General features: G+C 55.6%; 13 protein-coding genes across 13 annotated transcripts; 5 read left to right on the forward strand and 8 right to left on the reverse strand.

The window, feature by feature from the left end:
* Positions 1–273: 273 nt before the first annotated feature.
* BU26DRAFT_512477 (uncharacterized protein) lies at positions 274–1,383 on the reverse strand. The gene has a single exon (XM_033827385.1). The coding sequence runs from the start codon at positions 1,358–1,360 to the stop codon at positions 365–367; it is 996 nt and encodes a 331-aa protein (XP_033690509.1). The 5' UTR covers positions 1,361–1,383; the 3' UTR covers positions 274–364.
* A 55-nt stretch (positions 1,384–1,438) lies between these two features.
* Positions 1,439–3,427, reverse strand: BU26DRAFT_512478 (homogentisate 1,2-dioxygenase). The gene is made up of 2 exons (XM_033827386.1): positions 3,084–3,427; positions 1,439–3,034 (listed from the first exon to the last, which is right to left on the reverse strand). Exons 1-2 carry the CDS (start codon positions 3,149–3,151, stop codon positions 1,675–1,677), a joined length of 1,428 nt encoding a protein of 475 aa, XP_033690510.1. The 5' UTR covers positions 3,152–3,427; the 3' UTR covers positions 1,439–1,674.
* A 93-nt stretch (positions 3,428–3,520) lies between these two features.
* BU26DRAFT_471068 (Fumarylacetoacetase) lies at positions 3,521–4,976 on the forward strand (the record flags this gene model as incomplete). The annotated part of the gene is made up of 2 exons (XM_033825369.1): positions 3,521–4,578; positions 4,621–4,976. The coding sequence occupies exons 1-2, from the start codon at positions 3,624–3,626 to the stop codon at positions 4,974–4,976; spliced, it is 1,311 nt and encodes a 436-aa protein (XP_033690511.1). The 5' UTR covers positions 3,521–3,623.
* Positions 4,977–5,678: 702 nt separating this feature from the next.
* On the forward strand, positions 5,679–7,415 carry BU26DRAFT_412877 (cytochrome P450 phenylacetate hydroxylase-like protein; the record flags this gene model as incomplete). The annotated part of the gene is made up of 4 exons (XM_033822993.1): positions 5,679–5,900; positions 5,956–6,589; positions 6,657–7,029; positions 7,085–7,415. 4 exons carry the CDS (start codon positions 5,679–5,681, stop codon positions 7,413–7,415), a joined length of 1,560 nt encoding a protein of 519 aa, XP_033690512.1.
* A 111-nt stretch (positions 7,416–7,526) lies between these two features.
* Positions 7,527–9,512, reverse strand: BU26DRAFT_512481 (uncharacterized protein). The gene is made up of 2 exons (XM_033827387.1): positions 9,061–9,512; positions 7,527–9,004 (listed from the first exon to the last, which is right to left on the reverse strand). The coding sequence occupies exons 1-2, from the start codon at positions 9,204–9,206 to the stop codon at positions 7,768–7,770; spliced, it is 1,383 nt and encodes a 460-aa protein (XP_033690513.1). The 5' UTR covers positions 9,207–9,512; the 3' UTR covers positions 7,527–7,767.
* Positions 9,403–11,180, forward strand: BU26DRAFT_512482 (Mob1/phocein). The gene is made up of 2 exons (XM_033827388.1): positions 9,403–10,065; positions 10,120–11,180. Exons 1-2 carry the CDS (start codon positions 9,897–9,899, stop codon positions 10,833–10,835), a joined length of 885 nt encoding a protein of 294 aa, XP_033690514.1. The 5' UTR covers positions 9,403–9,896; the 3' UTR covers positions 10,836–11,180.
* A 246-nt stretch (positions 11,181–11,426) lies between these two features.
* On the reverse strand, positions 11,427–12,969 carry BU26DRAFT_512483 (ARF/SAR superfamily). The gene is made up of 4 exons (XM_033827389.1): positions 12,414–12,969; positions 12,110–12,354; positions 11,987–12,052; positions 11,427–11,933 (listed from the first exon to the last, which is right to left on the reverse strand). Exons 1-4 carry the CDS (start codon positions 12,559–12,561, stop codon positions 11,841–11,843), a joined length of 552 nt encoding a protein of 183 aa, XP_033690515.1. The 5' UTR covers positions 12,562–12,969; the 3' UTR covers positions 11,427–11,840.
* Positions 12,970–13,492: 523 nt separating this feature from the next.
* BU26DRAFT_471083 (uncharacterized protein) lies at positions 13,493–14,721 on the reverse strand. Its single transcript, XM_033825370.1, has 2 exons — positions 14,538–14,721; positions 13,493–14,465 (listed from the first exon to the last, which is right to left on the reverse strand). Exons 1-2 carry the CDS (start codon positions 14,616–14,618, stop codon positions 13,746–13,748), a joined length of 801 nt encoding a protein of 266 aa, XP_033690516.1. The 5' UTR covers positions 14,619–14,721; the 3' UTR covers positions 13,493–13,745.
* A 2,746-nt stretch (positions 14,722–17,467) lies between these two features.
* Positions 17,468–19,696, forward strand: BU26DRAFT_1027 (uncharacterized protein). The gene has a single exon (XM_033819299.1). The coding sequence runs from the start codon at positions 17,637–17,639 to the stop codon at positions 19,608–19,610; it is 1,974 nt and encodes a 657-aa protein (XP_033690517.1). The 5' UTR covers positions 17,468–17,636; the 3' UTR covers positions 19,611–19,696.
* An 883-nt stretch (positions 19,697–20,579) lies between these two features.
* On the reverse strand, positions 20,580–21,650 carry BU26DRAFT_526247 (uncharacterized protein; the record flags this gene model as incomplete). The annotated part of the gene is made up of 3 exons (XM_033830685.1): positions 20,580–21,015; positions 21,067–21,467; positions 21,516–21,650. The coding sequence occupies 3 exons, from the start codon at positions 21,648–21,650 to the stop codon at positions 20,580–20,582; spliced, it is 972 nt and encodes a 323-aa protein (XP_033690518.1).
* Positions 21,651–21,973: 323 nt separating this feature from the next.
* On the forward strand, positions 21,974–23,795 carry BU26DRAFT_1095 (DUF887-domain-containing protein). Its single transcript, XM_033819376.1, has 3 exons — positions 21,974–22,044; positions 22,105–23,066; positions 23,117–23,795. Exons 2-3 carry the CDS (start codon positions 22,314–22,316, stop codon positions 23,594–23,596), a joined length of 1,233 nt encoding a protein of 410 aa, XP_033690519.1. The 5' UTR covers positions 21,974–22,044; positions 22,105–22,313; the 3' UTR covers positions 23,597–23,795.
* A 282-nt stretch (positions 23,796–24,077) lies between these two features.
* Positions 24,078–25,516, reverse strand: BU26DRAFT_512490 (uncharacterized protein). The gene is made up of 2 exons (XM_033827390.1): positions 24,835–25,516; positions 24,078–24,765 (listed from the first exon to the last, which is right to left on the reverse strand). Exons 1-2 carry the CDS (start codon positions 25,169–25,171, stop codon positions 24,320–24,322), a joined length of 783 nt encoding a protein of 260 aa, XP_033690520.1. The 5' UTR covers positions 25,172–25,516; the 3' UTR covers positions 24,078–24,319.
* Positions 25,517–25,541: 25 nt separating this feature from the next.
* Positions 25,542–27,627, reverse strand: BU26DRAFT_471096 (uncharacterized protein; the record flags this gene model as incomplete). The annotated part of the gene is made up of 4 exons (XM_033825371.1): positions 25,542–26,201; positions 26,359–26,875; positions 26,925–27,099; positions 27,156–27,627. 4 exons carry the CDS (start codon positions 27,625–27,627, stop codon positions 25,650–25,652), a joined length of 1,716 nt encoding a protein of 571 aa, XP_033690521.1. The 3' UTR covers positions 25,542–25,649.
* Positions 27,628–27,843: the final 216 nt, after the last annotated feature.

Below are 27,843 nucleotides of genomic sequence, written 5' to 3' on the forward strand. Positions count from 1 at the left end.
ACTACGTCCACGAGGTGGTCTCTAGACTCGAAATAGAGGGTTGAGGTTGGCTCTCTGAGTTCCTTCAAGCGTAGTTGCGAACTTGAGTCTGCGGACTCTGTGCATTTGGGAAATGCCAGAAGGAAACGCCTTTTCAAGGTTTGGCTGAAGCGTTTGCTCACTTCGACTCATCGTGTCGTTATTACCTAATCGTCACCAGCCAGGTGACCACTACACCACAGATCCTTCATGGGAATGATTCTTCACTTTCTCTAGTGTTACGCGAAGCAACGAGGAGTCAATGGACGTCAGTGAGTCCGGCTGGCTCTCAAGTATCCTTCCTAAAGCGGAGGTCCAGGCGCCACCACCACGGGCATTCCCCCGTTTACTGCTCCCACAGCTCTTTGAACTCTTCGCTCGAAACCACAAAATCATCGAAACTCCTCATCTCATAACACTCCAGAAACCTCATCACCCTCGGCGTCTCCCGGTTCCAGGCGTGAACATACTCAATTGGCTCCCCAGCCAAACCCAATTCGTCGGCAATGAATGCGGCAGGCCCGCGTCCACACTGGGAGGAAGCCGTCAGATCGGCCGCGATCTCATAAACCGGTGCCGCGCACCGGCATGTCATGATAAAGGTGCTCTCGTCGATGGCGAGGAAGCCTTCCGGATCGTTGATGATTTCCATCGGGATTTCGAGCTCAGAAAGTATCGAGCGGTCCGTGTCGGTGTAGCCTGGGTCTTGAGCCAGAATGCGGATTGGAGGTCGGTCGGTAACCTTCCCGTAGACCTCATTGAGGGTAGCTGCAATGGTGACGGCCCCAAGATGCTGCAGGATGTAGTTGCGGGTTGACATTCGAGACAGCCACCCAGGGTATTGATCCCCGAATCCAGGGTACCACTCAGGAAATGAAGAAATCGACCCAAGTCCGAAACAGATGATCTTCTCAATCCTCGGCATCTTGTCTGCGGTTTTGCGGAGAAGCTCTCTCAGTTGCGCGCACATCTTGCTCACAAGCCATCGCTGCTGCAAATCCTTTACCAGCTCGGCCACAGACTCGGCGCTTCCAGCCGCTCTGCGTGACGGGACTCTGGCGAGCGGAACCTGTTCTGTGGTGTATTTTTCCGGATCCTTGGACATCTCGTAGCTTCGTCGCCAATCCAAGGCCCCTCCCTCTCTGCACTCGTCTCGTCGTTTAGCTGCGGCTTCGATATACCCACGGGTAAAAAGAGGCTTCCCTTTCAGCTTCTTCTCCTCAAAATCCCAGATGTTAGTCCGCTCTTTGACGCGATAGAAGGAGGCGGGCTTTCTTGAGTCGATCTGACCGCTCCGAAAGCCACCAGCATCGCAGTCGATGTATTTCATAGCTCCTGGCATGATTTCCTGGCCGTTGAATGGCGTCATACTGGTGAAAGGCAACTTAGACACCAACAAGTTAGAAAATTTGAGAAATTTGAGAAATTGAGTTATTGTTCCTTGAGGTCCTTGTCCGTTCACTACAGGAGTACGAGCCTGCAGGAATATATACCTGATCGTTCCATTCACGTTTCCCGTCGTTCGTAGCGAACCATTAGAGTGAAGCTCTACATTTCCATATTTCACTATTGCGCGTTTGAACTCCTTTCCTTAAACGCGTCAGCCCCTTCACGACCTCCCCTCCTGTTTCCTGCGTGGAACCAACGAAGCCCCTCTCACGAGGTCCAATGAGGGACCTGTGCCTTGTCTCCCAGTACGCCCTCGTTTACTTCCCCAGCTCCGTTCTCAATTTTCTTCGGTGTAGGTCTTTTGAAGTGCGGCTTCAGCGGCTCCCAGCTCTCTGCGTTGTAGTCTTGTTGCACTTTCTGGCACTTCTTCAGTCCCCACTCCGTGACGCCCACCATTAAGCAACTCTCAAACATGAAAGCCATGCTACCCTCGCCGACCTTGTTTGGCTTCAGCTCCACATTGGAGGCCTTCTCGTGCGTAGCAGCGTCGGGGCCGTGACCGGACATTACGTTATGGAGAGAAGCGCCTGCAGGCTGGAAGCCACCTCCAGTTTTGGCGTCGTATTGACCTTGGATGAGGCCCATGAACTCGGACATAGTGTTACGGTGGTACCACGGCGGACGGAAGGTATCTTCGGCGACCAACCATCGCGGCGGAAAGATGACGAAATCTGCTACTGCGGTACCTGGGTGGTCGGACTGTGCGGTCAAGACGGTGTAGATGGAAGGGTCAGGGTGATCGAAGGAGACGCTGCCCATGGTATTGAAGCGGCCGAGATCATACTTGTAAGGGTAGTAGAGGCCATGCCAGGCTACAACGTCGAAGGGCGTGTGAGTTTGCTTAGCCTGGAAGAGATGGCCGGCGAATTTGCACAAGATGTGCCATTCTGATTCTGTGTCTTCATCGAAGTCGGCGACAGGAGCCTGGAAGTCGCGAGCATTGGCGAGACAGTTTGAACCGATAGGCCCGAGTTCGGGAAGCTGGAAGTGGCCTTGGTAAAGCTCGAGTATGTAGCCTCGCACGGGACCTTGGGGCAGGGTGACGCGGTATTTGATGCCCCGCGGGATCACGCAGATTTCGTTCGGGCGGACGAGGATGCGACCCATTTCGGTCCTGATGTCCAAGACGCCATGCTGGGGGACGATCAGAAAGTCGCCGTCGGCAGAGTAGAAGGCCTCGTGCGGGTCCATGTCCTTCCCCGCCGCGAAGATGTACATGCCAATGCCGGTCTTCATCGTAGGGTCGCCGGCACCGGCGACCAGATGCAGCGAGTGCACCCAGTCGACGGTCTCGTCGAGATCGAAGGGGTCCCATCGCAGCTGGTTGGGGATGTGGTGGATCTTCTCGTAGGGCTTGTTCTCGGGATTGGTGTTGTAGGTTGACGATTCGCGCGGCTCGAAGTTGCTGTGTCCACACGAGGGGAGGATGCGGTACAGCCAGGTCTGCTGGTTCTCGTGGCGCGGCGCGGTGAAGGCGGTTCCCGACAGCTTCTCGGCATAGAGGCCGTACGGCGGCTTCTGGGGGGAGTTTGCGCCGACGGGGAGCGCACCGTCTACTGCTTCTGACCTGGCGAGCTGTGAGTGGGCGAGACGCGGGTGCGGTGCTGGGGACGTACTCATGGTAGGAGTTGAAGCCATTCATGTACCGATATCTTTCGCTGTGGGCGAACTGGGAGGAAGGCATCGTGGATGTCGGTGTAGTCGGGGTTGTGGAACTCCTCGAGGTTGCGCCTGGTGAGTGGAATGGCGCTTTTGGGGATTTTCTTGTCGCGGTCGGTGAGTTTTTTAAGTAGGGCGTGGAGCGGCGGCTTCTTGGGATGCAGCGGGGTGTGAGGGTCAGCATAGGCCTGCGGTTGCTGCGCGGCCATGGCTGCGGTGCGGTGCTGCGCGGTAAGGGACGGCGGCTTGCGATTCCGCGTCGGCACAAAGGCGGAGGTGGAGGTGGAGGGTGGAGGTGGAGAGGACGAGTGACCAGTGACCAGTGACCAGTGACGGGTGACGAGGGCCAGCAGGGAGGCGCACTGACGGCGGAAGCGTTCCGCCTGCCGCTCCCCAGCTTCGCCGTCTCCGTCACCAGCCGATGGGAAGCATCGATACGACGATAATGCTGTCACCCAGGCCTCCCTGAGCAGGCACCACCATCCGATCGCCTCGCCATGTCTGCACGCCCGTCGTGGTTCAGCATCCCCCGCGGCTCGCACTTCTCGCTTGCGAACATCCCCTTCGGCATCATCTCCACCGCGTCGTCCACGACACCGCGCGTCGCCGTCGCAATTGGAGACCACGCGCTCGACCTCGCGGCTTTCGCTGCAGGCAACGGCTTCGCTGCGCTGTCCACGATCCACCCGCATCAAGCCGTCTTCTCCCAGCCGTCGTTGAACGCGTTTGCAGCCCTCGGCCGGCCCCTCCACTCGGCTGTGCGAAGCTACATCCAGGCCGTGTTCGCCGCAGACACCCCATGCCCTGAAGCCCTCAAGACCAATTCGGCGCTCCAGAAGCAGTCTCTGCTGCCGCTCACCGACGTCCAGTGCCATCTGCCCTTCAAGATCGGGGACTACACCGACTTCTTCGTCGGCCTCAATCATGCCTACAACTGCGGCCTCATCTTTCGGGGGCCCGCAAATGCGCTCCAGCCAAACTACAAGCACCTCCCGGTGGGCTATCACGGCCGAGCATCGTCAGTAGTCGTCTCGGGAACGCCGATCCGCCGCCCTCATGGCCAGATCCTGACAAACCCCTCGGCAGAGAACAAGGTTCCCACCTTCTCGCAATGCAAGAAGCTAGACTTCGAGCTGGAGTTGGGCGCCTTTGTCTGCAGAGCGAATAACCGGGGAGAACCGGTGCCCATCGGCAAGGCAGAAGAGAGTCTGTTTGGCCTCGTCTTGCTGAACGACTGGTCAGCGAGAGACGTACAGGCATGGGAATACGTGCCTCTGGGCCCCTTCAATGCGAAGAACTTTGGCACGACTATCAGCCCCTGGGTTGTGCTGACGGATGCCCTGGAGCCATTCAAAGTCAAGGCTATCGAGAATGACGCCCAAGTGTTGCCATACCTTAGGGAGAAGGACGAGAAAAGCGTCTACGACATTCAGCTGCAGGTTGACCTGAAGAGTGAGTATGTTCTTGCCTCATCTGGCCACTCAATCTAATCAGCATCAGCGCAATCTGGAAACACGTCTACAATCACCAAGACGAACGGTCGGCACCTGCTCTGGTCCTTCCCTCAAATGCTGACGCACCATACCATCACTGGCTGCAATCTCCAACCGGGCGATCTGCTCGGTTCTGGAACAATAAGCGGAACGTCGCTGTCGGAATGCGGCAGTCTGCTTGAACAAAGCGAGAATGGGAAGACCACAGTTCACATTTCGGGCGGAGAGGAGAGAACGTTCCTCCAGGACGGCGACGAGGTTACCCTTACAGGGGTATGTGGATCGGACGAGGAAGCTTTGGTTGGCTTCGGTCAATGTACCGGCAAGATTGAGCCCGCGCTGACTCTCGATTTTTGAGCGTTCGAGAGACGCAAGCGTCTGGTCCGCAACGAGTGATAGGATCAAGGAGGGGTTCGATCGGTAGAGGTAGCACCAGCATCAGCACCAGCATCAGCACCAGCATCAGCATCAGCACACCACATGACAGAGAGATACTTTGACTTGAAACGACTGGTTAAAACCGCCCCTAAAACCGCATCCCAGAGTGGAACTGCGAGCACCTGCTGGCAATGCATGTACCTAAGGTGATGTATGATGCTGGGTGCCACCACAGCGGTTACCCCAGAATTCCGCTTCTCTTGGTCCTTGGGCGGCGGAAGCTTGGCTTCCACACAGCGCTACCGTAGCGCCAGGGTCGAGGCGAACACCTGCATGGCGGCCTAATTCCGTCACCAGCGCCATCCAAGACACGAACGCTCCTCCACGACAACCCCGCCCTGCGGCGGATGTTCGGCCGGGGAGAATCACGAAGCATGGTCTATCGGCTAAGGGCCAGTCAGATGGACGCTAATTGCTGAGCGGTATGCAGCGCGGAGTGGAGTTTTGTCTGCGACTTTGACATCGATCCGAAGGCAATGCTGGCTATGTATAACTACGCAGCTCTCCTTTGCGTTTAGGCCCAGCGTCACTGCTCTTTCTCCTCATCGCCACGTCTTCGTCTTCGTCTTCGTCTTCGGTTTTCTTCTTCTTTCGCCGTCTATTACAGTGCAGCTTGTAATCATGACACTTCCCATCATCCCGATTGCGGGGGCCCTCGTCGTGGTCTATTTCGCGTACCGCGTCCTCTACGGCACCGATACTCCGCACATCAAAGGCCTGCCCGAGGTGCCAGGCCTACCTCTTTTCGGCAGCTTGCTAGAATTGGGCGTGGACCATGCCAAAGTGGCTCAAGGATGGGCGAAGAAGTACGGGCCAGTCTTCCAAGTGCGTATGGGCAACCGAGTAAGCAATTCTTTCATTCTCGGGAAAAGGTTCCGGATGCTAATGCTTCAGCTAGAGGATCGTATTCGCCAATTCCTTCGAATCTGTCCGGCATCTTTGGATAACGAACCAATCCGCACTCATCTCGCGTCCCATGCTCCACACCTTCCACAGCGTCGTCTCCTCTTCACAGGGCTTCACAATCGGCACCTCGCCATGGGATGAATCCTGCAAGAACCGCCGCAAAGCTGCCGCCACCGCCCTTAACCGCCCCGCAGTCCAGTCCTACATGCCCCTCATTGACCTCGAATCCACCGTCAGCATAAAAGAGCTCTTCCACGATTCGAAAGGCGGAGAAGTTGATCTTGACCCGCGCGCATACTGGCAGAGATATGCACTCAACACCAGCCTTACCCTAAACTACGGATACAGGATCGACGGTGACAAGGACGATGCCTTGCTGAAGGAGATCACAGATGTAGAAAGGGGGGTGAGTAACTTCAGGAGCACCAGCAATAACTGGCAAGACTATATCCCCATGATGAGGTTGTGGCCAAACATGAACACAGAGGCCGTCAGCTTCCGGAAGAGGAGGGATGTGTATATGGATAGATTGCTCAGGGAGCTGAGGGAGAGGATTAAGACGGGGACGGATAAGCCGTGTATTACGGGGAATATTCTTAAGGATCCGGAGGCGAAGTTGAACGAAGGTTGGTATCTTATCCCCTGTGTCTTTGTGCGTAGATGTTTCTCTGCGGGATGCTAACACTCAGTCAGCGGAAATCAAATCCATCGGCCTCACCATGGTCTCCGCAGGCCTCGACACCGTTCCCGGCAACTTGATCATGGGTATTGCATATCTCGCATCTCCCCAAGGCCAGAAGATCCAACAGCGCGCCTACGAAAAAATCTTGAAAGTATACCCCGAAAACGACGCCTGGGAACGCTGCTTGCACGAGGAGAAGGTGCCCTACATTACAGCACTATACAAGGAGATCCTGCGCTACTGGACCGTGATCCCCATCTGCTTGCCCAGAGTCAGCATCAAGCCGATTGAATGGAACGGCGTAATCATTCCCGCAGGAACAACATTCTATATGAACGCCTATGCAGCGGACTATGACGAGACACATTTCAAAGATGCACATACGTAAGTCACGGACTCGCAACTTTCAAGACTCCAACTAACCCAGCCTGCAATATAGATTCAACCCCGAACGCTACCTCAACGTGCCCGACGGTGCCGGAACTCCGCACTACGGCTATGGTGCCGGGTCGCGCATGTGCGTCGGCTCGCACCTCGCAAACCGCGAGCTTTACACCGCCTTCGTGCGGCTCATCAGCGCGTTCGAGTTCACGCCACCCAAAGACCCCAGGGACATGCCGGTAATGGATTGTCTGGAAGCGAATGCGATTCCAACGAGTCTGACGATGGAGCCCAAGTACTTCAAGGTGGGGTTTAAGCCCAGAGACAGAACACTGTTGGAGAAGTGGATTCGGGAGAGTGAGGAAAGGACTAGGGAGTTGTTGATGTAGGGGTTTTGGGGTGAGAGCAGGGTGGAGGGAGGGGAGTTGGATCGTTGAAAAGAAGTCATAGCTAATACTTCACGTTCCGCATCAAATACTTTGTATGGTAATTTTTCGCGTTGTACAGCTGGGCACCTGCACGGATAGGTAGCCTTTTGAAGACGGGCACAGCAGAAACTAACCTCTAGGGGTATGCTTAAATCCTACAGAAGCTAATGCACCCAAATCCCTAATATTAGCTCCACCACCAGAATTTAACGCAACTAAAGAGAGCAGCAAGGAAGCAGATCGTGGGTAGTGATAGAGGCGTCTGATACGCGGCTCCAATATCCTCAATCGGCTTTCGACGAGGGTGCTAATTCTATTCGTCTTCGTCATCGTCCTCGACGACTCTCCTTCTCTTCGGTCGATTGACTATCACCTCCTCGTCCTCATCTTCGTCCCCATCCCGATTCCTTTTCGGACTCTGTGTATCCCGCGCACGATGTCTTGGCTCCTCGATAATACCGTCGTCATCTTCATCGTCGTCTACAATCTCGGGCTCTTCTTCGCTAGGGGCGATGAAGTCGTCTTCCTCGTCGTATTCGTCTTCCCTTGTAGGCCGTCCACGGATGCCATAGTCCTCATCGCTGCTCCAGTCACGCTGCGAAGCTTTCAGTCTCGCTTTCTTGGCCCCGGGTCTCCTGCCGCGCTCCTCGCCCTCGAGCATGCCGACGTCGAGACCGTAAGTGGATCGGTGGACACCACTCCTATTAAAGGTGCGGTTCGCCCGCTCCCGCTCGCGCAGCTCATGCTTCTCTCTTGCACGTTGCTGCTTAAGCTTCTCCTTGTATGATTGCTCCTCCCTCTGGCGGCGGAGCTCGGGGTCTTCGTTGACGTTGATGAAGGAGATGGCTTGGTTCGCGTCGTCTCGACCACGGGCTGCGGCTGCTGCAAGGTCGTTCTGCAGCTTCTCAAGCGCGCCGTCCCGCGAGTTTGCCGCCGGCACGACTTGGATGCCCGTGGTGAACTTGTTGGTGACGCGCATAACATTGGCCTCTTCGTATGGCGCAACGAGGTAGGTATAGCTCTCTTTGAACTCGGTCCTCGTCTTCTTCTTGACGGAAGTGGGCGTGGGTATCTTCGGATCGACTTGCGGCGGCGCGAGCGCATTTGCGTTGACCTGGTATTGGTTCACCGGGTCGTTGGCGAACTGGAGGGTCAGGGAGCCGTCGGACCAGCGCAGCACGCGGGCGTTCGACTGGAGCTGCGAGGGTTTCGAAGGCGACCGGCGCCATCGGATGGTCGTCATAGCCGTGTTGAATGCGGAGAAATGCTCCGAGGGCGCCGTTTTCCAGTGATGGTCCGTCGTTGGCGCTTGAAAGGTCTTGTGGTTGAAGGCGGTAGGCTCGATGGCTAGGAAGCGCGGGATCTTGAGGAGGTAGAGCTCGCCATCGCTGGGTTCGGGCACGGCATGTCGCGCAATGTCGGCGTCCATGAAGCTGAACGACTGCAGCTCTTCTTCCTGCTCCTGCTCGGCCTCGAGCGCCTCGACGCGGTCGGCGCGGCCTTCATCGTCGCCTGAATCGAGGTCCTCGTCGTCGAGCTTGCGCAGCCTGCTGTGGACATGTCAGCGCCGCCAGGCTGTGGACAAATGGATGCCGAAGCAGCCTACGCTGGGTCCTCGTCGCCCTCCCCGCCTTCCTCGCCGAAGAGGTCGTCCTCGTCCTCGCCAAGCGCACTCTCTGCGGCGTTGCCCGGGAGCTCGTCGTCGTCGGAGGCGTGCGAGAGGGCGGGCGCGGCGTCGACGGTTGCGGCCATGGTTGCGGGCGTCGTGGCAACTTGTATTGCGGCTGCGCGACGAAGCGGAGTGGGTGCTTGCTCAAGTCCACGGGTTGACCGAGTGAACAAAGTGAGGTCGCGCGTCCCAATCAGGCTAGCGCCTCCTCCGCCGTGGGCCCCGACGCCCCTTCTCCCACACAGCTGGCCGCGCTGAGGCGCATCACCGACACTCTCCGTCTCCGTCCCACACTCCCTTCCACGCCGCCCCGCTTCCAGTGCACTCCTCCTCCTCTGCTCGCCACTCCGGACACAGCGTCGCCTACTGCGGGCGGGCATGGCGTCCTTCTTCTCCAGCGTGTGAGTGCTTGGCAAGCTGCCCCCAGTTGCTTGCAGTAATGCGCCTGCGTGCCCCCGAGCCCCTCAGCGCGGGTCGTTTCAAGGGCCCGGCTGCCTTGTGTTTCACCTTTTGTGTCTCCTCTTCTTGTCGCCATTCGTCAAGTCTCTCGTCTTTTCCTCTCCTTATATATGCCTTGCGGCGCCGCCTTGCTTTGCTAACGCCTCTATATCAGACGCCAAGGATTGGCCGGCCGCTCAAATAAGAGTAACCAGCAGGGCAAGGGGAACAGCACGCCCTCACCCACTGCGCAATCGCCTTACTCCCCATCTGCGGCTTCTGGCCTGCCTCCGAACATCCCTCCCATGCCCCATTCCCCTGCGCCTTCCTCCGCAATGTCGTTCGACAGCCAGGGTGCACCCGAGGGTAGCATGCCGTCCAGCTCGCGCCGGCCGCCCTTCTTCTTCAGGGAGGAGTACTCTGGCCTGATCGTCAAGGGCAACTTCATGACCCTCGCCGCGAAACCGAAGCTCGTCGAAGAGGGCGAATGGCTGGCGCATCAGGGTACGTTGACTACCCCTGCTTCTTGTGGTGGCCCGTGCTAAAACACATGACTAGTTGTTGAACAGTACCGCCTGTTGGAGCAGATGATTGAGATCATCAAGGTCCCTGACGAGAGAACTGGCAAGCCATGCTGCAACCCGGATGTCTGCCCGACCATGTCGGCGAGCGGCCACACCTACACCTGGCTCGACAACAACAAGAAGCCCATCAAGATCCCTGCCATCCAGTACATCAACCTCGTCCAGAAATGGATCGTCGGCAAGATCAACGACCCCTCCATCTTCCCCACGGACACCACATCGGCCGCCTTCTCCAACTCCGCCTCCAACTATGCTTCTGGCTCTCTAACTCCCATGTCGACTCCCCAGCCACTTGGGCCCACCAACCTCAACGCCCCGCTCTCCCAGCTCGCAGGCCGCGACTGGCTCGGAAAGTCCTCCGGCTTCCCTGAGACCTTCGAGTCCGACATCAAGAGCATCTACCGCCAGATGATGCGCTGCTACGCGCACATTTACCACGGCCACTGGCTCGATCCCTTCTGGCACGCTGGGGCATACAAGGAGCTCAATACATGCTTTGTCCACTTCATCAACGTCGGCAAGCTGTTTGGTTTGATCACCGACAAGGAGATCGAGCCGATGCAGCCCCTCGTCGACCTGTGGTTTGCGAAGGGCCTGCTGCCTCCGGCGCCGCAGACACAGACACAGTCTTCACAGCAGGTGAAGGAGAATGTCTCGATGGGAGGCACGCCGCAAGCTGCTCCGGCGTAAACTTGTTTGGATGGATAGGAACTAGTTGATGTTGGAATACGTGCAGCAAACTTTTGTCGACAGGCAAGCCACAGGGGTCTTTTCCCCCTAGAATACGCCTTATGGGCTTGTTCTTGTTATTGCGAACTGCCACTGCTGGGCGTACGATTGGAGGACAATAGAATATGGAGACCGATGAATGCATGATATGGATGAATGGAGTGCACGGCGTTTGGGTTACGGGGCCATATTTGCAAGCTGGGAATTGCACGATGCTATGCGTGCTATGACCAAATATAAGCATTCCCTGGAAAGTGTGCCTGGTTAGCTTCCGCCATGAACATTTAACCCCTAACAACTTACTAGGACATTTGGGGTCTCCTTCTCTTACCTGCTCGTGAACGGTGTCGATTCAGCTGTAACCATAATCAGGATGGACGCCATAAGCCACTGGGCGCGGCCGTGGTAAGTCGTGAGTGCACGTCGCTTCAAGGAAATGATGATGCCATGGAATTACGTGATCGGCCATCGGGGAATTAAGCCCATCCCCGTCATGAAAAGCGGGACATCGATACTTAGGTAGCAGACGAAGCTCGCTCTGGCATTGAACGGAATAAGGTAGGTGTTTTTTGCACGCCAATTGTACTGTGGTAATGTTTGGAATGCGTACGCGAGGCGAAGACATAGCAGCCGCACAAGGCGTCTATAGTAAAAAGAGGCTCAAATTGGATAGTAGCACTGTAAAGTAACCAGAGAGACTGTTTCCGTTTGAACCACCAAAACAATCCGTGAGACATTGTCGATGTAGCGGTCATAGCAGTTCACAAACTCCGTTGGTGAAAAAAGAAATGTGTCCGCTCCACCACCATCCATTTCGAAGACGCACACCCGTAAGCACACACATTTGTAGAGGATCCGTGAACTGTAACTGAGGGAGGAAGGGTCGGGGTTGGAGAGAGATTGGTCGTCTGAGCTATGATAGCAGACGTTGACGGGCAGTCGCGTAACGACGTGTGGGGCATACGCTTAGTTGTGACCCGCCTTGCGGAGCGAGTTGCTCAACCATTCGAGACCCTCGTACAGACCGTCTCCACTCGTGGCGCAGGTGGACTGGATGTACTATAGATGCTGTTAGCGGAGCGCTCGAAAGAGCGGGGCAGGCCTCAACATACCCAAGCGCGTTGTCGGAGGCTGTGGAGACCGAGCTTGTCGGTGATTTCGGCGGCGTTCATGGCATTCTGCGGACCCGGTTAGTCACCTTTCCTTTCGCAAATTTCGATTCATTGTGTGCTTACAGGCAGATCCTGCTTGTTGGCGAAGACCAGGAGGAGAGCGTCCCGCAACTCGTCCTCGTTCAGCATTCGCTGCAGTTCCTCGCGGGCCTCGACGATACGATCGCGATCGTTGCTGTCGACGACGAAGATGATGCCCTGGGTGTTCTGGAAGTAATGCCTCCAGAGAGGTCGGATCTTGTCCTGGCCTCCGACATCCCACACGGTGAACTGGATGTTCTTGTACTCGACTGTCTCGACGTTGAAGCCTGGTTTAACCTGTCAGCCCTATATCGCGATTGTTATTACGAGCAGAATGGGCACGCACCGATAGTCGGAATAGTGGTGACGATTTCGCCGAGCTTGAGCTTATACAGAATCGTGGTCTTTCCTGCCGCGTCGAGACCGACCATCAGAATGCGCATCTCCTTCTTTCCCCATAGCTTGTCGAACAGCTTTGAGAATGTGAGACCCATGGTTGCGGTGGGGGCTGCTTGTGTTGGGAGGTGTGGAGGTGGCCGAGCGCGCGGGAAGCGGTGAGTGTAGGCTCTCGAACCTGCGGCGGCAGAAGCGTCAGAAAGGGGTCAGGTGAGCTTGGTGGGCTGCATTGTGGGAGCGCAGCTGGACTTCGTATTGGCGCTAGAGACGGCGAGCGCCTGATGCGAAATCGAGGCCGACGGGCCTGATATCGTGGCGTAGGGCGCTCGCGGGAGGGTGCAGGGAGGAGGCGGCCGGCGGAGGAAGGCCTGCAGTGGAGTACTTACGGGATGGGTCCAAGAGGCCGTGTGCTGGTTCGAGATGGCGCGGGCGGGTTGTGGATGCAATTTAATTGATGTACAGGAAGCGCTGGGTTGAAGAGACGTTGTGGGAGGCGGCGAAAAGTCGGGGCACCACCGATCCTGGGAAGGCAGGAGCCACTTCAGACACGTGACCGTGGCTGCGGGTCGACGATCGTGGAGAAATCTTCGAGGAACTGTTGCGAAACTGTCCCGTTCACTATTGCGACCTTCTTAAAGAAGGACGGGGCCGTTATTGACACGTTTTGGTTCCGTGCAATGCGGGCATCGGATGCGCAGGCAACCACCAATACTTCGATCATGGCCAGCGCTAGACCACCACTGCCCACCAAGAGCCCACTTACGTGCGCCGGGCTGAGTCGGTCGCCACAGCTTCTTGTCGCCTTGCCGCATCCACTCGGAGCTGCGTTCTCTCAACCAGGCGGGGCGTGCGCGAGATGTCTTGCGCGAGATGTCTTGCACGAGACTCGAATACTCTTAGTAAGCAATTCTCCCAGCGCAGAGCGTCAACCGGCGTGCGTGCAACGTATGTACGATGATAACCCATTCGATGCGGCATTTGAACATGAAACAGATTCATTGCGCTGCAGATTACTTACTTCCTCGCAAGGAGAAATACGGCATACCAATTAAACGAAAGAGGCAGACAAACCAGCCCCGCGGATATCAACCTCAAATGCACCTGCATGCTCATTTCTCCCCGACGACGGTAAATGAGCAGCGTCGGCCTTCTCTGCTTTTCTCGCTAGCACAAAGGAAAAAGGTGATATGCCAGAAAGGACTGCGCCGGCGCCAGCAAGCAATGCCGACGAGGTACCTTGGCTTGAGAGCGTACCCACATCAGAAGTCAACTTGGGTCGCAGTTACTGCTTGCCCCATGTAATCTCCGTCGACGGCTTTCCCAACTCAATCTCATCCGCCGGCTGATCCCTCTTCCCCCAGGTAATCGTGGTGGACGGCTTGCCAAGCTCAATCGTATCCTTGGGCTTTCCGAAATCAATCCCGGCGTCCCTCTTTCCCCATGTCACGACAGTGGTCGGCTTGCCGAGCTGGATCGTGTCCTTGGGCTTTCCGAAAACAATACCGCGCTTCTTACCCCAGGTGATGGTAGTCGACGGCTTGCCGAGCTCAATGGTATTGGGAGGCGTCTGGTCGCGCTTGCCCCAGTGCGTTTCTGTCGAGGGCGGGCCGAGCTGGATGTCATCGGGAGGGTTGCTTTCTGTGCGCTTCCCCCAGGTGATTTCCGTAGATGGTGGTCCCAGCTCAATGTCATCCGGCTGTTCGTCACGCTTTCCCCACGTCACGACTGATGATGGCTTGCCGAGCCAGATGGAGTCGGGCGGAGTGGGCGGCCCGGCCTCACGCTTGTCCTTTCCCCAAGTGACGGTCGTTGAGGGCTTGCCGAGCCAGATGGAGTCGGGTGGATTCGGTGCGTCACGTTTGTCTTTACCCCAAGTGATGACTGTGGACGGGGGACCAAGCTGAACATCGTCGGGTGGGTTGGTGGTGTCTCGCCTGTCCTTGCCCCAGGTGATGGTTGTTGATGGAGGACCAAGCTGGATACTGTCTGGTGGGTTCGGCGACTATTGTTTGTAAGTACACACCATGACAGACAACAAGATATGAAGTCAGAATAGACTTGGGCCAGTGCGTACATTTGGCTGCGCAACAGGCAGAGCATAGACATTGGCGACCAAAGCGCCAGCGGCAATCGCCGAGACGAGTCTGTACTGCATGTTCTTTCCTCAATCAACCTCAATATCGAGAGTGGATACTGATCTCCGGCAAGGATGAGAAGAAGAAGCTTGAGTTAACGATGGGATATAACAGTGCAAGTATGGTTCAGATAGACCGACCAAGACAGGACGGAAAGGTCTTCATATAGTCTCCAGACTAAAGAGACACGGTTGCCACCTGCTACCAAAACAAAAGTGACCTACCCAAATACGGTCCTTTGCGTTGATCAGCGACGGCGCACAGCGACCCCCGTATAGCTAATCTGGATAAAGCATGATGCAGCCTCCGTCATAGCGTGGTCGACTGGCGACAGAGACTGGTCCATTTCACGGGAGGGCATATTACATGGTGTGAACGGCGTCTAATGGGGTGATGGAGTCAACGGAGAGTGATCCGCAACCACTTTGCTACCGGGTGGGTACGAGGGGTGGTTGGTGGCGAGCTGGCGAGCCCATGTCCTGTGGGGTGTCCTGGGCTTGTCCTGGTGGTCTGCACCGAAGCCGTTGGAAGCTCGGGTGCAACGGCTGCTAGATTAGCATTTGGTTGGGCTAGGCCTGTGGTTTGGGCGTCAGTTTCTATCAGTGCGTCGCCAAGTGCTACCAAAGAGGAAACATGATAGGGATCGTTTTTGGGGGGCCCATGCTGCACATGAGAGGGTGGAAGGCACGGCAAATGCATAGGCGTTATGGGCCTTGCGTCCTATGGTTCCGAGAGTAAAGGCGCTGGGGGGATCGAACATTCCACAAGGGTCGCCGCGTCGGAAAACGAGGCCTGGACGTGCGGAATGGGATATCCAGGCGATTCCAGACGTATGTACGGCCCATGCAAATGCCTTAGAACTCTCGGCCGTGCGTCCATCGGTCGCATTGTTACCTGGTGACCCGGGGGCGGATTGGACCGGACCAGACGGAATGTCGTCTATGCCGGATCTCCATTGCCTATGGTTAGGCTTGCATTGATACGGTTTTCATATTCAAAAGTCGCTATTTTCAGCATCAGCAGCCGAGAACGGGGTATAAGCGAGGTGAAAAATTGCATCTAAGCGGTTGTTGTGGGATACTAAGAGCTTGGATTAGATAGAGACCCGGAAGATGGAGGTTTGGAGATGCTTCGGATGGCTAATAATAGAACCTCGTGCGAGCAGACGATTATGAAATAAGAAGGACCTCGAGATACAAATGAACTCGATGTACCAGAAAGATAGGATGTTAATTTGGACGAAAACAGCGTTGCATTCTCGACTCTCCTCGAAGGTCCAACGGACAGCTGGCAAAAATGACCAAAGTCGGCCTCGCCGCAGAGCATCAGCAAACATCCCGTGCTTTTCCTCTATCAGGCCTTAACGGCAGAAAACCAGTGACTGTTGGAAAGTCGTTGACCTTGAAGCGAGCCTGATAGATTGCGGCTAATCTAATTAGACAGAACTGAACGAGCTTGGCGGTGCCTCGATCAGCTCACGATGGCGCTATACCGAAAATGGAAATCGGCTGGCAATATCGATGTTCTGTGGACCGCTATGTCACTCGTTATCGGGCCAAAGGCACCTTGCGGCCTTGTGAGTGTGCATGCACGTGACCGTCAAACCACAATCCTCTGAGGTCGCAGGAACCCCCACCAGCAGGGAGTGGCAGCTTCGCACATATTTGCTGATGAAAGATACGTTAGAGACTTCGAGGATAAAGAGTTTGCCTCTACGGCAGTTGGCATGTGGAGTGCAACTGGCCGTGACACTACCATGAGCTCGCCCAGCAACAGTGCCCAACCAGTCTTGAGTCCTTCACGGGCGCATCTTCGCATGTTCTAACACGCTCCGGTGACCTGACAAATGCCTAGTGCTGTACACATGCTCGTCATATCTTTCTAGATGCCAAGTTGAAGTCCGTCTGACAGTGGGGGAGGACGGTATTCGGCACGATGGTCTCCAGTCATCGAGGAGCTCCGCGGTGAAAACACTCTAGATGGACACAAAGCCTGGTGGCTCTCTCGGTACCAGAGTTTAGTGGCATGCAAATCCCACATGGGCGAAGGGTTAGGTGATCATCCACCGAACCCGACCATCTGCCCGTCGCCTTCCCAGTCTATCCGCTGCAAGATAATCTCATGATGTCGAGGTGTTCGCCAAGAGGGGACCGTCACCTTCACTGGATCGGCCGTGCACGCATGACTTGCTGCTGGAGTTGTGTCGTTTGGACAGGGCATAGTCTTTGGGTCTAGATCGGCGAATGAACCTGCGGTGTAGATTTCTGTTGCAGATTGATATGACGTCTCTTCTTGAGGCGCTTGCCGCGAACGAGACCGGCTGGGTATGGTTGCTGGGTTGAGCTAGTGGCATGTTGGACCAGTAGAGCGTGACCTACTTGCCGCTGAGAGCCTGGGTACGGTGGCAAGTATGGCTGACGAGAGTATAATCGCCACTCCGTAGGACAGGAAGCAAGAAAGCTTCCGGACTCATGATGCGCCTACATATCCGTGCTCGAACGGGATGACGGCGAACGTGCAAGCCGATGGACAGCCAAGCTCTTGAGAGAAGGAGGGATCGCCACTCAAGCATGCCCGAATTGCGTTGGCCTGTTGAAGTTCCTGGAACAGTATTTCAGAATGAAAACCAAGGCATGCTGGTACGCGCCACCACGGCGGTACTTTTGGGAAGCCATTCCAGCAGGTTTTGAATCAGGATCGAAGTAATTGCTCTGGTAAAGGGATGACTGGATGATTTGAAGACTAGAGAGAAGTAACAGTATGGTTCGGCGGATTCCGCTCCGCTGCCGAGGCCCGCGCTATCGGCGACTTATGTAAGCAAAATCGAACGACATCTCGAGAAGATGTCGCGCAGGCTTTTAGAGGCTGTCAGCGCCGAGCGCAAGCCGATATCCCAGTCAATCGTGTTCGCATACTTAGAGTGCTAAACACGGCGACTGAGCCTTCCAGGAATCAGACAGAGCCGTCAACCGTCTTCCTACGACCCGAATCCACCCTCCGCCGTGCCGCCGTAACTCGAAAAGCATGTCCCGGTAGCAATGCTAGCGCTTTGGTCCCGGGCAGCGCGAAACCCGGGTACCTGTAGATGCATATCATGCGTCTCCAATGCCTCCGCCGTCGGCAGCCGAGCCGGCGTAGCCGTCAAGGGGCCTTGGGCTTTCGGAACCCCAACATCGACCTTTTTCTACACTGCTATATTCGCCGCCGGCATTGCGATTGACGCAACAGTGAAGCGCAACAGGAACGAGCAATGGGATGCGGCTTTTGCGCTTCTGCGCGAAGAAATGAGCCAGCCGGCCACGAGGCGGAGGAAACAGCTGGTTGATGATGAGCAACACCATAGCATGGGCAGCGCAGACTTCAGACCAGTTGAAGAGCTATTCCCAGAGGGTGTGCCTTGGGACATAATATATCGGTCATCGGGGACGCAATTGGTCGACGACCGAGCCTCTCATAATCTTCAGTCCGATTTCGATCTCGAGCACATTTCGGAGAGCTTGTGGGGCCTGTTGCCCTTCGACTCAAGATTTCCTGGAACGCCGGCCCTGGAATGGCCTGCAAATTCCGGCCGCGATCTCGTCAAGCACTACCTGCCACCTCAATCCCTGTGGTCGCCGGAGCACATGCGTTGGACAGCTATACGCAAAAGACAGACGTGGAAGAAATTGGCAATTCAAGAGCTTTCGGTGGGCATGCTCATCTATGCCTTGCTCGAGCATGCCAATGTTTCTCGGCTGCCACAAGATGCCTTGGCATCGCTGTCGCCACATATTAGAACAGTGGCTTTACTAGACGAAAGGTCGAACAAGAGCAGTCGGCGCGAGATTCTCGAAACCGTTGAGAAACTTCAAGCGCTTCCCGTAGATGCTTCGGCTGAGCAGATCACCAATGCCAAAGTCCACCCGAACAGGCCTGCAATACCGCAATACTATCAGGACAGCGACGGTGACTATCACCATATCTGCCAGCAAATGAACACAGCCATCAAGTACCTCCTGAAGGGGAGCGAGGACCCGGTAAAGAATGATGACCAAGTAGCTGCAGCTGCCGCCAAACTTTGTCACAATCTTCTGGTGTCTTCAGCAGCGCCCGACCTTCAAACCTTCAATATCTTGATTTCTGGTTTCAAGCGATGGAGACGTCCAAACCTAATCGACGATGTCATCGCCGCGCTCTACGCATGCAAAATCCGCCCGAATGAGATCACTTGCGCTGCCATTCTCGACCACTTCATCCAAACAAACCGTCCTGACAGCTTCAGTCGATTTGTGGCCAAGATGAGAGGTGCCGATGACGCTCTCATGTTAGCTAATCCGGAAATCACAATCAATGAGAAAGGGCAAGACCGCCTCATCCGCGTCAATGAGACCAAAGTCTACCAGAAGGTCCATCCAACGCCTATGGTCTTCAACGCCCTCATGCTCGGCGTGCTCAAATTCGCCGGGTTCGAGCGCGCTCTAGAGATCTATTACGAGATGAAAGAAGACGGCTGGGGCCTCGATGTCCTGGGGCTCGCCCACTTCCTGGACGACTGCATTAATCGAGTTGACTGGCACGGCGGCCTCTTCATCTGGGAAGAAATAAGCAGCATCAGGCGCCGCGTTCAGCCTAGCCATATGGCCATAGCATATTCCAAAATGCTGAGCCTGTGCTCCGTCACGGGTAACACGGTCGCTTTCAATCGCGTATTGAACGAAGTTGTCCGGCGCGGATTTGATCGGCAAAGGGTTCTGAGATCGGCCATGAAGCTGACGCACATTGCACAGAATAAGCCAGACTCTTTGGCTCCTGCTTGGACGGCGGATAATCTGCTTATTGCTGTATCGGGATACGTAGGGGATGGTACTTCTTCAGAACCAGAGGGGGGTCCACTCGAAGGAGCCGATCCGTTTCAACCAATGCCGGAGAGCGAGGCCACAAAGTCCGAAGACCCAATATTCAAAGATCCCGACGAAACGTGGGCAACATGGATGGAGCATGAACTTGGAGAACCGCTGAGAAAGAGCCCTTGAAAACATGCTGCGTCCAATGAGGTTGTCTACAGCGAGAAGCTGAGAACCGCCGGTCAATGAAGCCTAGGGGTCCTTGAGGTAGTCTCAAATAGGGAACGAACGCGGGTCAGACCGGGGTCTCCATTGGGAAGAGCATTGCCGCCTCCAGCCCCCAGCCAACCCCATCCGTCTTCACACACTCTCGCCCATAGAAAGCTCGTAGCCATCAACGAACCAACCGCGACATACGACGTCCGAGAATTGCCAACCAGCGCTGAAGCAAGCAGGAACCCAAAAACTTACTGTGTCGCTCCGACTCATGCGGCGAGACTCCGTGGGCATCCCCACAAAACCTCGCGAGTCAGCACTTCTGTGTAAATAGGAGCTTTTGTATACCATCTGTATATATCCTATGTAAATACCGACAGGTAGCATTGGGTTGGCACTCGCGTCCATTGAATGGCGAAACGCCAAAAGGCATATGCGTGTCACTGGATGGTAGACAGCTGTATAGACGTAGACGCCCTTACAGGGGACGAATCTGATATATCACCATTCCCAATACGGTCCTCTTCACACCCGGCATTAGGGAGCGATATATAATTGTTCACCAGGCCATCGTTTCCGTAGTGACACTAGAATGACTATGTAAGTAGTGGTAGAGTGAATTTAGGCCATTTTGTTCTGTCATGAACAAGGAAAACGTCACGGAAATTGGGATAGGGAAATATGCAGTTGAATAAAAGCGCTCCGTTGAAAGGAGCCTTGATCAGATCTCATATTGAGTTGAAAGGGTATCAAATCATAGCATCTCCCCATGACTCCATAAACCCAATGCCATAAGCACCCCCTTTTTATCCAGATAAGTAAAGAAAAGCAGTCGGCTCAATCCCGAAAGAGAAAATTAGCAACATGGGAAATCATCCGCATCGATAGGAAACGCACGAGATGTCCGACCGGACTCATCCGGGGTGTACACGGTGTATCCGCCTACTCGCTATCATCAGCGTTCTGGTTCATGAAGCGCTCGAGACGCGCTACATCGTCCTCGCTGTCGGATGCTCCGCCGTGCGCGCTCTTCTTGAACTTGGGACGGTCCTCGGCGATGCTAATCTGGATGCGCTCATTGTTGTATTTTTTGCCTTGGAAGCCATCGCGGAAGTCTTCAGCGGCCTGGAAGTCCTTGAACCGAACCGCGACGATGCCCTCAGGCTCCTTGTCATAGAGGGTGACCTTGGTGACCTCGCCATACTTCTCGGCGGCGCCGCGCATGTCCTCCTTGATCTCGAGGATAGCGGCATCGTCGTTCTCGAGCTGGTGGAGTTCAAAGACCTTCTTGATGATAGCAATCTTAGCCCACTTGTTCTTCTTCGGCGCGTACGCCTCCTTGACTTCCTCCTCATTATCAGACCACTCGGCGAGTTTTCTGAAATACTATTAGGCTAGATGCATCGATGAATGGGCAGAGGATGTGTACCGGTTCATCTCCGCGCGGTTGCGCTCAGCCGCCTTGCGATCCTTGCGCACAAGCTTCGATGCAATAGCCTCACCATCCTTGTGTTTCTTGTACGACATTTCGGCTGGCTGGACATGGATAGGACCATTAGAGCGCGGGCCATAGCAGAACTCGAAGCCATCCATGAGAGTAGTCGCGAGGTCTACGGACTCCTTCTTGAAATAAACGATAAGAACCTCTCCGTTGAATTCGCCAGAGTCATCGGTGTACTTCTTGATACGGGGCTTCCCTTCCACACCCTGGTCGATGATGCCATACTTCTTGAACACTTCCTCGATCTCCTCGACCGTGGCATCGCGAGGGATGTTTGTGACATAGACGGCGCGGTTCTCTTGAGCCTTCTGCTGCTTCTTCGGGTTGCCCTGCGGTCAAGGTCAGCCGGAGAAGATTGCTGTGGAAGCATGACTTACATCCTCGGGGCCCGGCGCCTTCTTGCGCTTCTGCGGGTTGATAGCCTCGGCTGCTCTGACGTTGTCAGAGCCTCCACCTCCCGCGCCGCCGTTCAGCTGCGCCTCGAACTCGTCCAACTCATCATAAGACGTCATGTCGACGGTGCTACTTTCAGAAAGCAAGCCAGCAAAGGCTAGCAGGAGTGCCAGAATGTAAGCGTAGCAGAAAGGTATCACTAGACGGTGTCGTGATCCTTCGCTCCCCCGGAGACCCCAGTGCTTGGCTGCAGCAAGCTGCTCTTTGGACGGTATTTGCACGGTGACAGAAGCCCTTAAAGGAGGGGTGCAGCGGTACGAAAGCCCTCCTCGCTTCAGCAGGGTAGACGGCGACCGGCGTGAAGGAATTGGAGGTCGGGCGGGCTGAGGGGTGAAGCTCGAGGGCTCGTTGCGTCGAAAATATGCGCACGAGCCTACGGCAGAAACGCGGGTAGGCTAGGCGGTAACGCGCACCTGACGCGGAGCTGGAGACTAACGACGACGGCCTTGGAGGGTGAGTATGGCACAGCAGAGCCTGGGGGCCTGAGGGGACTTACTGACGCGAGTCTTTCAGTGTGCTGCTACATGGCGATCCTCCGGCGTTAGTGAATTGAAGGGTGCATGCTCCTCAGCAACGCGGACCCGAGGGCGCAGAGGGACCTACACAGAGACATCGGTTGGCTGCAGATGGGCTGTCGTTGCTAGGCGAGATGATGCAGAGTGCAGAGCGTGGTCGTGTTGTGCTGCAATAATGGTGGTGGAGGGAGGAAGTCTGCTCTCGCCATGCTCTGTCCGGGCCCGCCATTTGTAGCACCGTCACGTGCCTGCGATACCCCACCGTTCCATTCGTGTCAGGGATCAGCGAGGGTGGCGGCATCGCAGCTCCCGAGCACTTCTCAGACAACCACAGAGTCGAGTCCGGGCGGCCAGCGCTTCTCCTGCAGCCCGACCCTTGTTAATCATGCAGTTACCACCGGAGCATGTCTCTCCCTTCTCCCGCTCCCTCTCTCCTCTCCGCTCTTTCTACTGTGTACTGTTCATTTCTGGCCCCTTCTCACGATGCGAGACCCTATCCCCGCGCCGGCGCCCATCGTCGAGCTCACGAAACCGCTTGCCGAAAAGCTCTCGCTGAGCACCCTGCCCAACCATGCGCACGAGATCCTGATCGGCTTCCTCTGGTACCACTTCATACTATACTACCTGTCGCCAACGCTGTCGCGCGCTATATGCCCGAACATCTACAACAGCTTCAACAAGCGGACGCGGTTGAACTGGGATATTCACTGGGTCTCGATGATCCAGGCCCTGCTCATCAACAGCGCTGCGCTGTATGTCATCTTCACCGATGCTCAGCGGAAAGAGATGGACTGGAAGGGCAGGTTGTGGGGATACACGCCCGCTAGCGGTATGGTGCAGGGCTTCGCGGCAGGGTACTTCCTCTGGGATCTCCAAATCTCATCTCAGTATATTGCATTATCTGGAGTGAGCGCACTGCTACATGCTGTCGGTGCTCTAGCTGTTACATGTATTGGTTTCGTACGTAACAGGGCAGATTGTGTGGGGCATGGTCACTAACGATGTGGCAGAGACCCTTCGGAAACTATTATGGCCTCTCCTTCGTCCTCTACGAACTGTCAACGCCCTTCCTCAACATCCACTGGTTTTGCGACAAGCTAAATCTTACGGGGTCGAAGTTCCAGCTGTTCAACGGGATCGGCCTGCTCATCTCCTTCTTTGCGTGTCGGCTCGTCTGGGGCACCTATCAGTCAATTCTCATATACTCGGACATATACACAGCGTTGACGACGGCATCCTCGAGTCCCATGCGGTCTTTGCTGGACGATAGCAAATGCGAGGGGAACGTGAGCGGTGTGGGCATTCGAGGCCCTGCTAGCTGCGAGGTTGGCGAGCTGCCCATGTGGTTAGTCACCATATACTTGATCGGCAATACTTCTCTGAGCCTGCTGAACTTTTATTGGTTCAGTCAAATGATCAAGGCTGTGAGGAAGAGGTTTGTCCCTCAACAAGAGGCGAAAGCGAATGGATATGCAAAGAAGAGCCAGTAGATGGCGGTTTCTCAAATGCGTTACGAGCAGCGGGAGCACTGTGGTGGAAATTCGAACCTAGAGAAGTAGGGTCCAGTCAGCAAATCTCCAAGCCGAAAGAATCGAATAGCGTGGTTGAAGGACCATCATCCAGAGGCCCCTCGGTTGTGTCGTCGCAGGATCCTGGGGTAGGTGGAAAGCAGTCAAGAATTTTATTTTTTTTAAATGCCCAGGTGCCTAGCCAATGGTCATTGAATGCAGCTCTCTACAAGCCGCCCACAGCGCCCTGTAATCGGAGACATCCGAAGGCCAGGTCAGTGAAGGTCGTTCTCGAAGGGACCCAATACCCCGGGTTCAACTCGGAGCGCATTCGCGCCCTTTGACAAGCGGGAGAGGCCCGAACACTTGGAAGACCCAAATGGGGGTTGGTGGCATGGTATTCTTGGGCACAGACCCCCTTTACCGTATAGCAAACTCTGGTAAGCTAAAAAGAACGAAGATGTGGCTTTTGTCTCTCAGCTGGGGTAGAGCCGAACCGATGGGAAGCGAGAGACAAGAGATCTGGACTATTCTCCAGGATCGTATCAGCCCATACGTCGTACGATAACGAGGTGAACTCTGGTTCACTTGGATTCGCATTGCTAGGGCAGCTTTTCAGTGCTTCAATCGATGAGAAGGTGGATATCTTCAATAAACTTAGCCCTCAGCAAAGTTCAATAGTACACTGCTCCCCCCTCTCGTTGCTCAAAAGACACCCGTATTGCTCCCAAGCGCGCTACCAAACCCGAGTGCTCTGACCCCATCTTCCAACATGATCTGATCATCCACGCTCTTCATCGGGCCGCCCCACTTCACGATTCCCCGATCGTCCACCGCGTAAGCGCCTCCAGTCTGCCATCTACAGCCTCCCTCGCCAACTTGCTGTCCCCAGACGCCTTCCTTCTTTCCGAGCAGATATTGATTATATCCGTTCCGCGGATGTAGGAGGTGGCCCCAATTTGAGATGCCGAGACCCCAGAGGGCGTATAGCTCGCGAGTCTGGTCGACTATTACGTCGACATTCCATGCGCCGCCGAGTTTCTTGAGCCATTCGTTTGTCGCGTCGGGGGTGCAGTGCGAGATGGCGATGAAGTGGATGCCTGTGTGCCGATTGGCCAGAGATCGCATGTGGAGGAAGAGCTTCTGCGTGACTGCGTGGGTCCGTTAGCTGGTGTTCAATCCTCACCGCCAACATGGCAGCGCCTCAGGGGCAAGCCTACAGGGACACCCGCAGAATCTCATGAAAAGAACTATACACGGCCGCCCGTCTATAGCCGGAAACTTCAGCTTCACATTGCTCTGCGCCTTATCGCCCGCTACCGGTGGCTCCCGGACCGGGTTTGGCGGCGGCGGAGGGGACTGCCATGATGCAAACGCTTTCCCCCATTGCACGGTCGCGAACGGATTGTTGAAGCCTGCACCCTCTGATTCGTCACCGCTCCGATTCTTCGAATTTCCACCCGTGTAAGTGCCCTCTGACTTGGTGAAAGAAGGTAATGAGACGTTTCCGAGGCCAGCCTTGTGCAGTGCGATTTTGGTGCCGATTTTGCTGAACATGGTGAGTAGTGGGCCGCTGATTGCTTGCCGTTGAATTGCGCGGGATGAAGGGTTGGGATGGTTGAGATGGCGAGCTGAGTCTGAGCTGAACGACTTACGTGCATGTGTTGGCAGAGATGGGCTGAGACGATGTAGCGAGGAGGCGTTCGTGAAACGGGGCGTGTCGCATGCACGGATTCTGGAACGCCAGGAACGGCGACGGGTGTTCACGTGCGATTGCGCGCTACCTAGGTAGGCTCGCTGCTGGGGCCGGATCTTCGGTTCGCGATGCCGTCAACTCCACCGCCACGATCTGGGATTTGCATCTTGTACGGTATTTCCGTGGCTGGCTATTTTACATAGGAGATGAACCCTAACAGTGGTATCATAGAACACGAGGAGATCAAACGAAGGGTATTACAGTCCAACGGCCACACCCGCACGCACCGGTTTCCACCACCGTTCCCGCCCAATGAGCATATCCAATATACACGATTGATCAGGGTTTGTACGCGAAGATCGCCCCACACTCAAAGACAGTGCGGCGCTCCAGGCATTCTTGCGCCACCTCTGCATCTTCCCACCACCATCTCGGCTCGTCGGGGTCGTCGTCGACGAATTGACCCCAGATATCCTTCCACAGCGCTCGACCCACTTGCATGGAAAGCTCGGCATCCACGTCCGATGAGTTCGTATCGAATGCGCATGGCAACCTCATCATCGCTTGTCTTTTCTCGCTTGCAGCCGGGAGCTCGAAGCCAGCTTCCGCGAGCCATCCCGGAACCAGCATGCAAGGCTTCGAGCAGCGGAATCGTCTCTCCAGGTTCAGTGATACCCTATCTTCGATCCAAGCTCTCATCTTTGGGCCGGCGCTTTTCCGGACTGGAGCGGCGTCCATAATCCTAATCTCGAGCAAGCCTCCCGGCGCAAGCAGCCTATAACATTCGCGCAATACCTGAGGTAGCTTCGCCGATGGTACGAGGGAGGGCAGCGTGGAGGCTCTTATGTGAGAAAAGGAAAAGTCCGGCCAAGGGAAGGGGACAATTCCGGGCTGCGGTACCGTCAGATATGATACGTTTCCAGGCAGCGGGATTGGTCTTTGAGGATCGGTAGTAAGGTAGTGCACCTTCTGCCTCGGGTGCATGGCCGACATTTGGTAGACCTCCGCTAACGCTTCTGTCAGACAAGGTCATGACAACACAGCTGACGAACGACTTACCCAGATTTCCATAGAGCTCCAATATCTTCCCGGTATTGCACTGGGGCCTCGGAGCAGTCCTCGACTGGCCCAAGTTCTGCAGCTGGAAAGCCGTCAATACCCAGAGCTGCTTTTCCAATATCAACTCTTCGTCCGCCTCCGCGTCGACCGGGTCATGCCACTCTTCCTTCATGCGATCGAGGATGATCTTCGGACCCGCGCTCTCCATCCTTCGAATGAAGCGCTGGAAGCGAGTGAGCTCGATCGGGCTATCGCGGGCGACCGCCACTTCCTTCTCCTCGTCCCCAGGCGTCGGTGGGAGCCGCTTGTCATGACGTAGGCCCCCAGGTAAGACAATGTTCCACTCGGGCGGTGGTCTCCAAGCTACAATGTTTGAATCCGGAAGACCGCTTGCGTATGAGGGCTGCTTGTCGATCGAAGGCAGCGCTGTCACATCGTCCGGCTGGTCTTGCAACTTCAGGGCTTCGAAATCAAGACCTCCTTCGATTTTCACTGAATATGCCCTTCTGCAACCGGGTAAGTCATTGATGCGCTGAGAAGTCAAGGTAAGCTTACTTCTTTCTCTTCTCGCTGGGAGCAGAGACTGGTACAATGTCCTCAGGTTCAGCGGCTTCGGAACTCATTCGCGTCGTGCGAGCGATGAAAGAGCGGGGGCTGAGTTGCTGCACTTCATGGACTTCATCGATGACTTTGACTTTCCCAGGAGACTTCACACTCCATTGTCGTTCGTCTAAGAGTTCGGTTAATATCCGCAGTTCAGCGCGGGGGTAGACTTACGTGACTTACGAGAAGAACGAGATCCGGTGGAATTGGTGCCACGTGAGGACAAGTCGCCTTCCAGCTCAGGTACTTCGTACTCTGGTGGATCCAGTGGCGCCCCAGACGGCAGAGTCGGGGAAAGTGTCGATGAGTATGTCCACGCTGGCTGGAGGGTAGGATCGCGCAACTCATGCGGCAGCTCGATCTCAAGCGTTCGGGGAATCGAGCTTGATGCCTTTCTCGAATGTTCGGTACCGGTACTGCGACTGGTGCCGGGTCGCCCCTTCTTGTTCGGTTTGATGCTCTTGGCCTTCCTCAGACTTGAGGTCCACCACAGCTCTTTATCATCGGCAACGGACGTCACCGAAGTCTTCGAGCTTCTGGAGCTTTTGATCGAAGGCGCTGCGGAGGGACTCGACCGCTCTTTCGCGATCCTCTCCCTCCGCTGTCCCACCTTCTCTGTGTCTGGCTCAGTCCAGGATAAATCGGCGGCAAACATGGTCGATACAGATGAAGGGAAGCTGGCCAGGTGGAGGACACACGGCTATACCAAGGTACAAAAGCGGAAGTGAGAATGAGGGATGGATCGGAGTATCAGACAGATAAACAAACGCTAAGATTGCTATCAGGTACAAGAAAATAGCTAGACGCCGACCAGGGAGCTGTGATGGCGCCGCGGGTGTGAAGGCGGGCTGCAAGGCCGCCTCTTTTTACA

The sequence above is a fragment of the Trematosphaeria pertusa genome (assembly GCF_010094035.1).
Source record: "Trematosphaeria pertusa strain CBS 122368 unplaced genomic scaffold BU26scaffold_1, whole genome shotgun sequence".
In the NCBI taxonomy this organism is placed as follows: Eukaryota; Fungi; Ascomycota; class Dothideomycetes; order Pleosporales; family Trematosphaeriaceae; genus Trematosphaeria; species Trematosphaeria pertusa.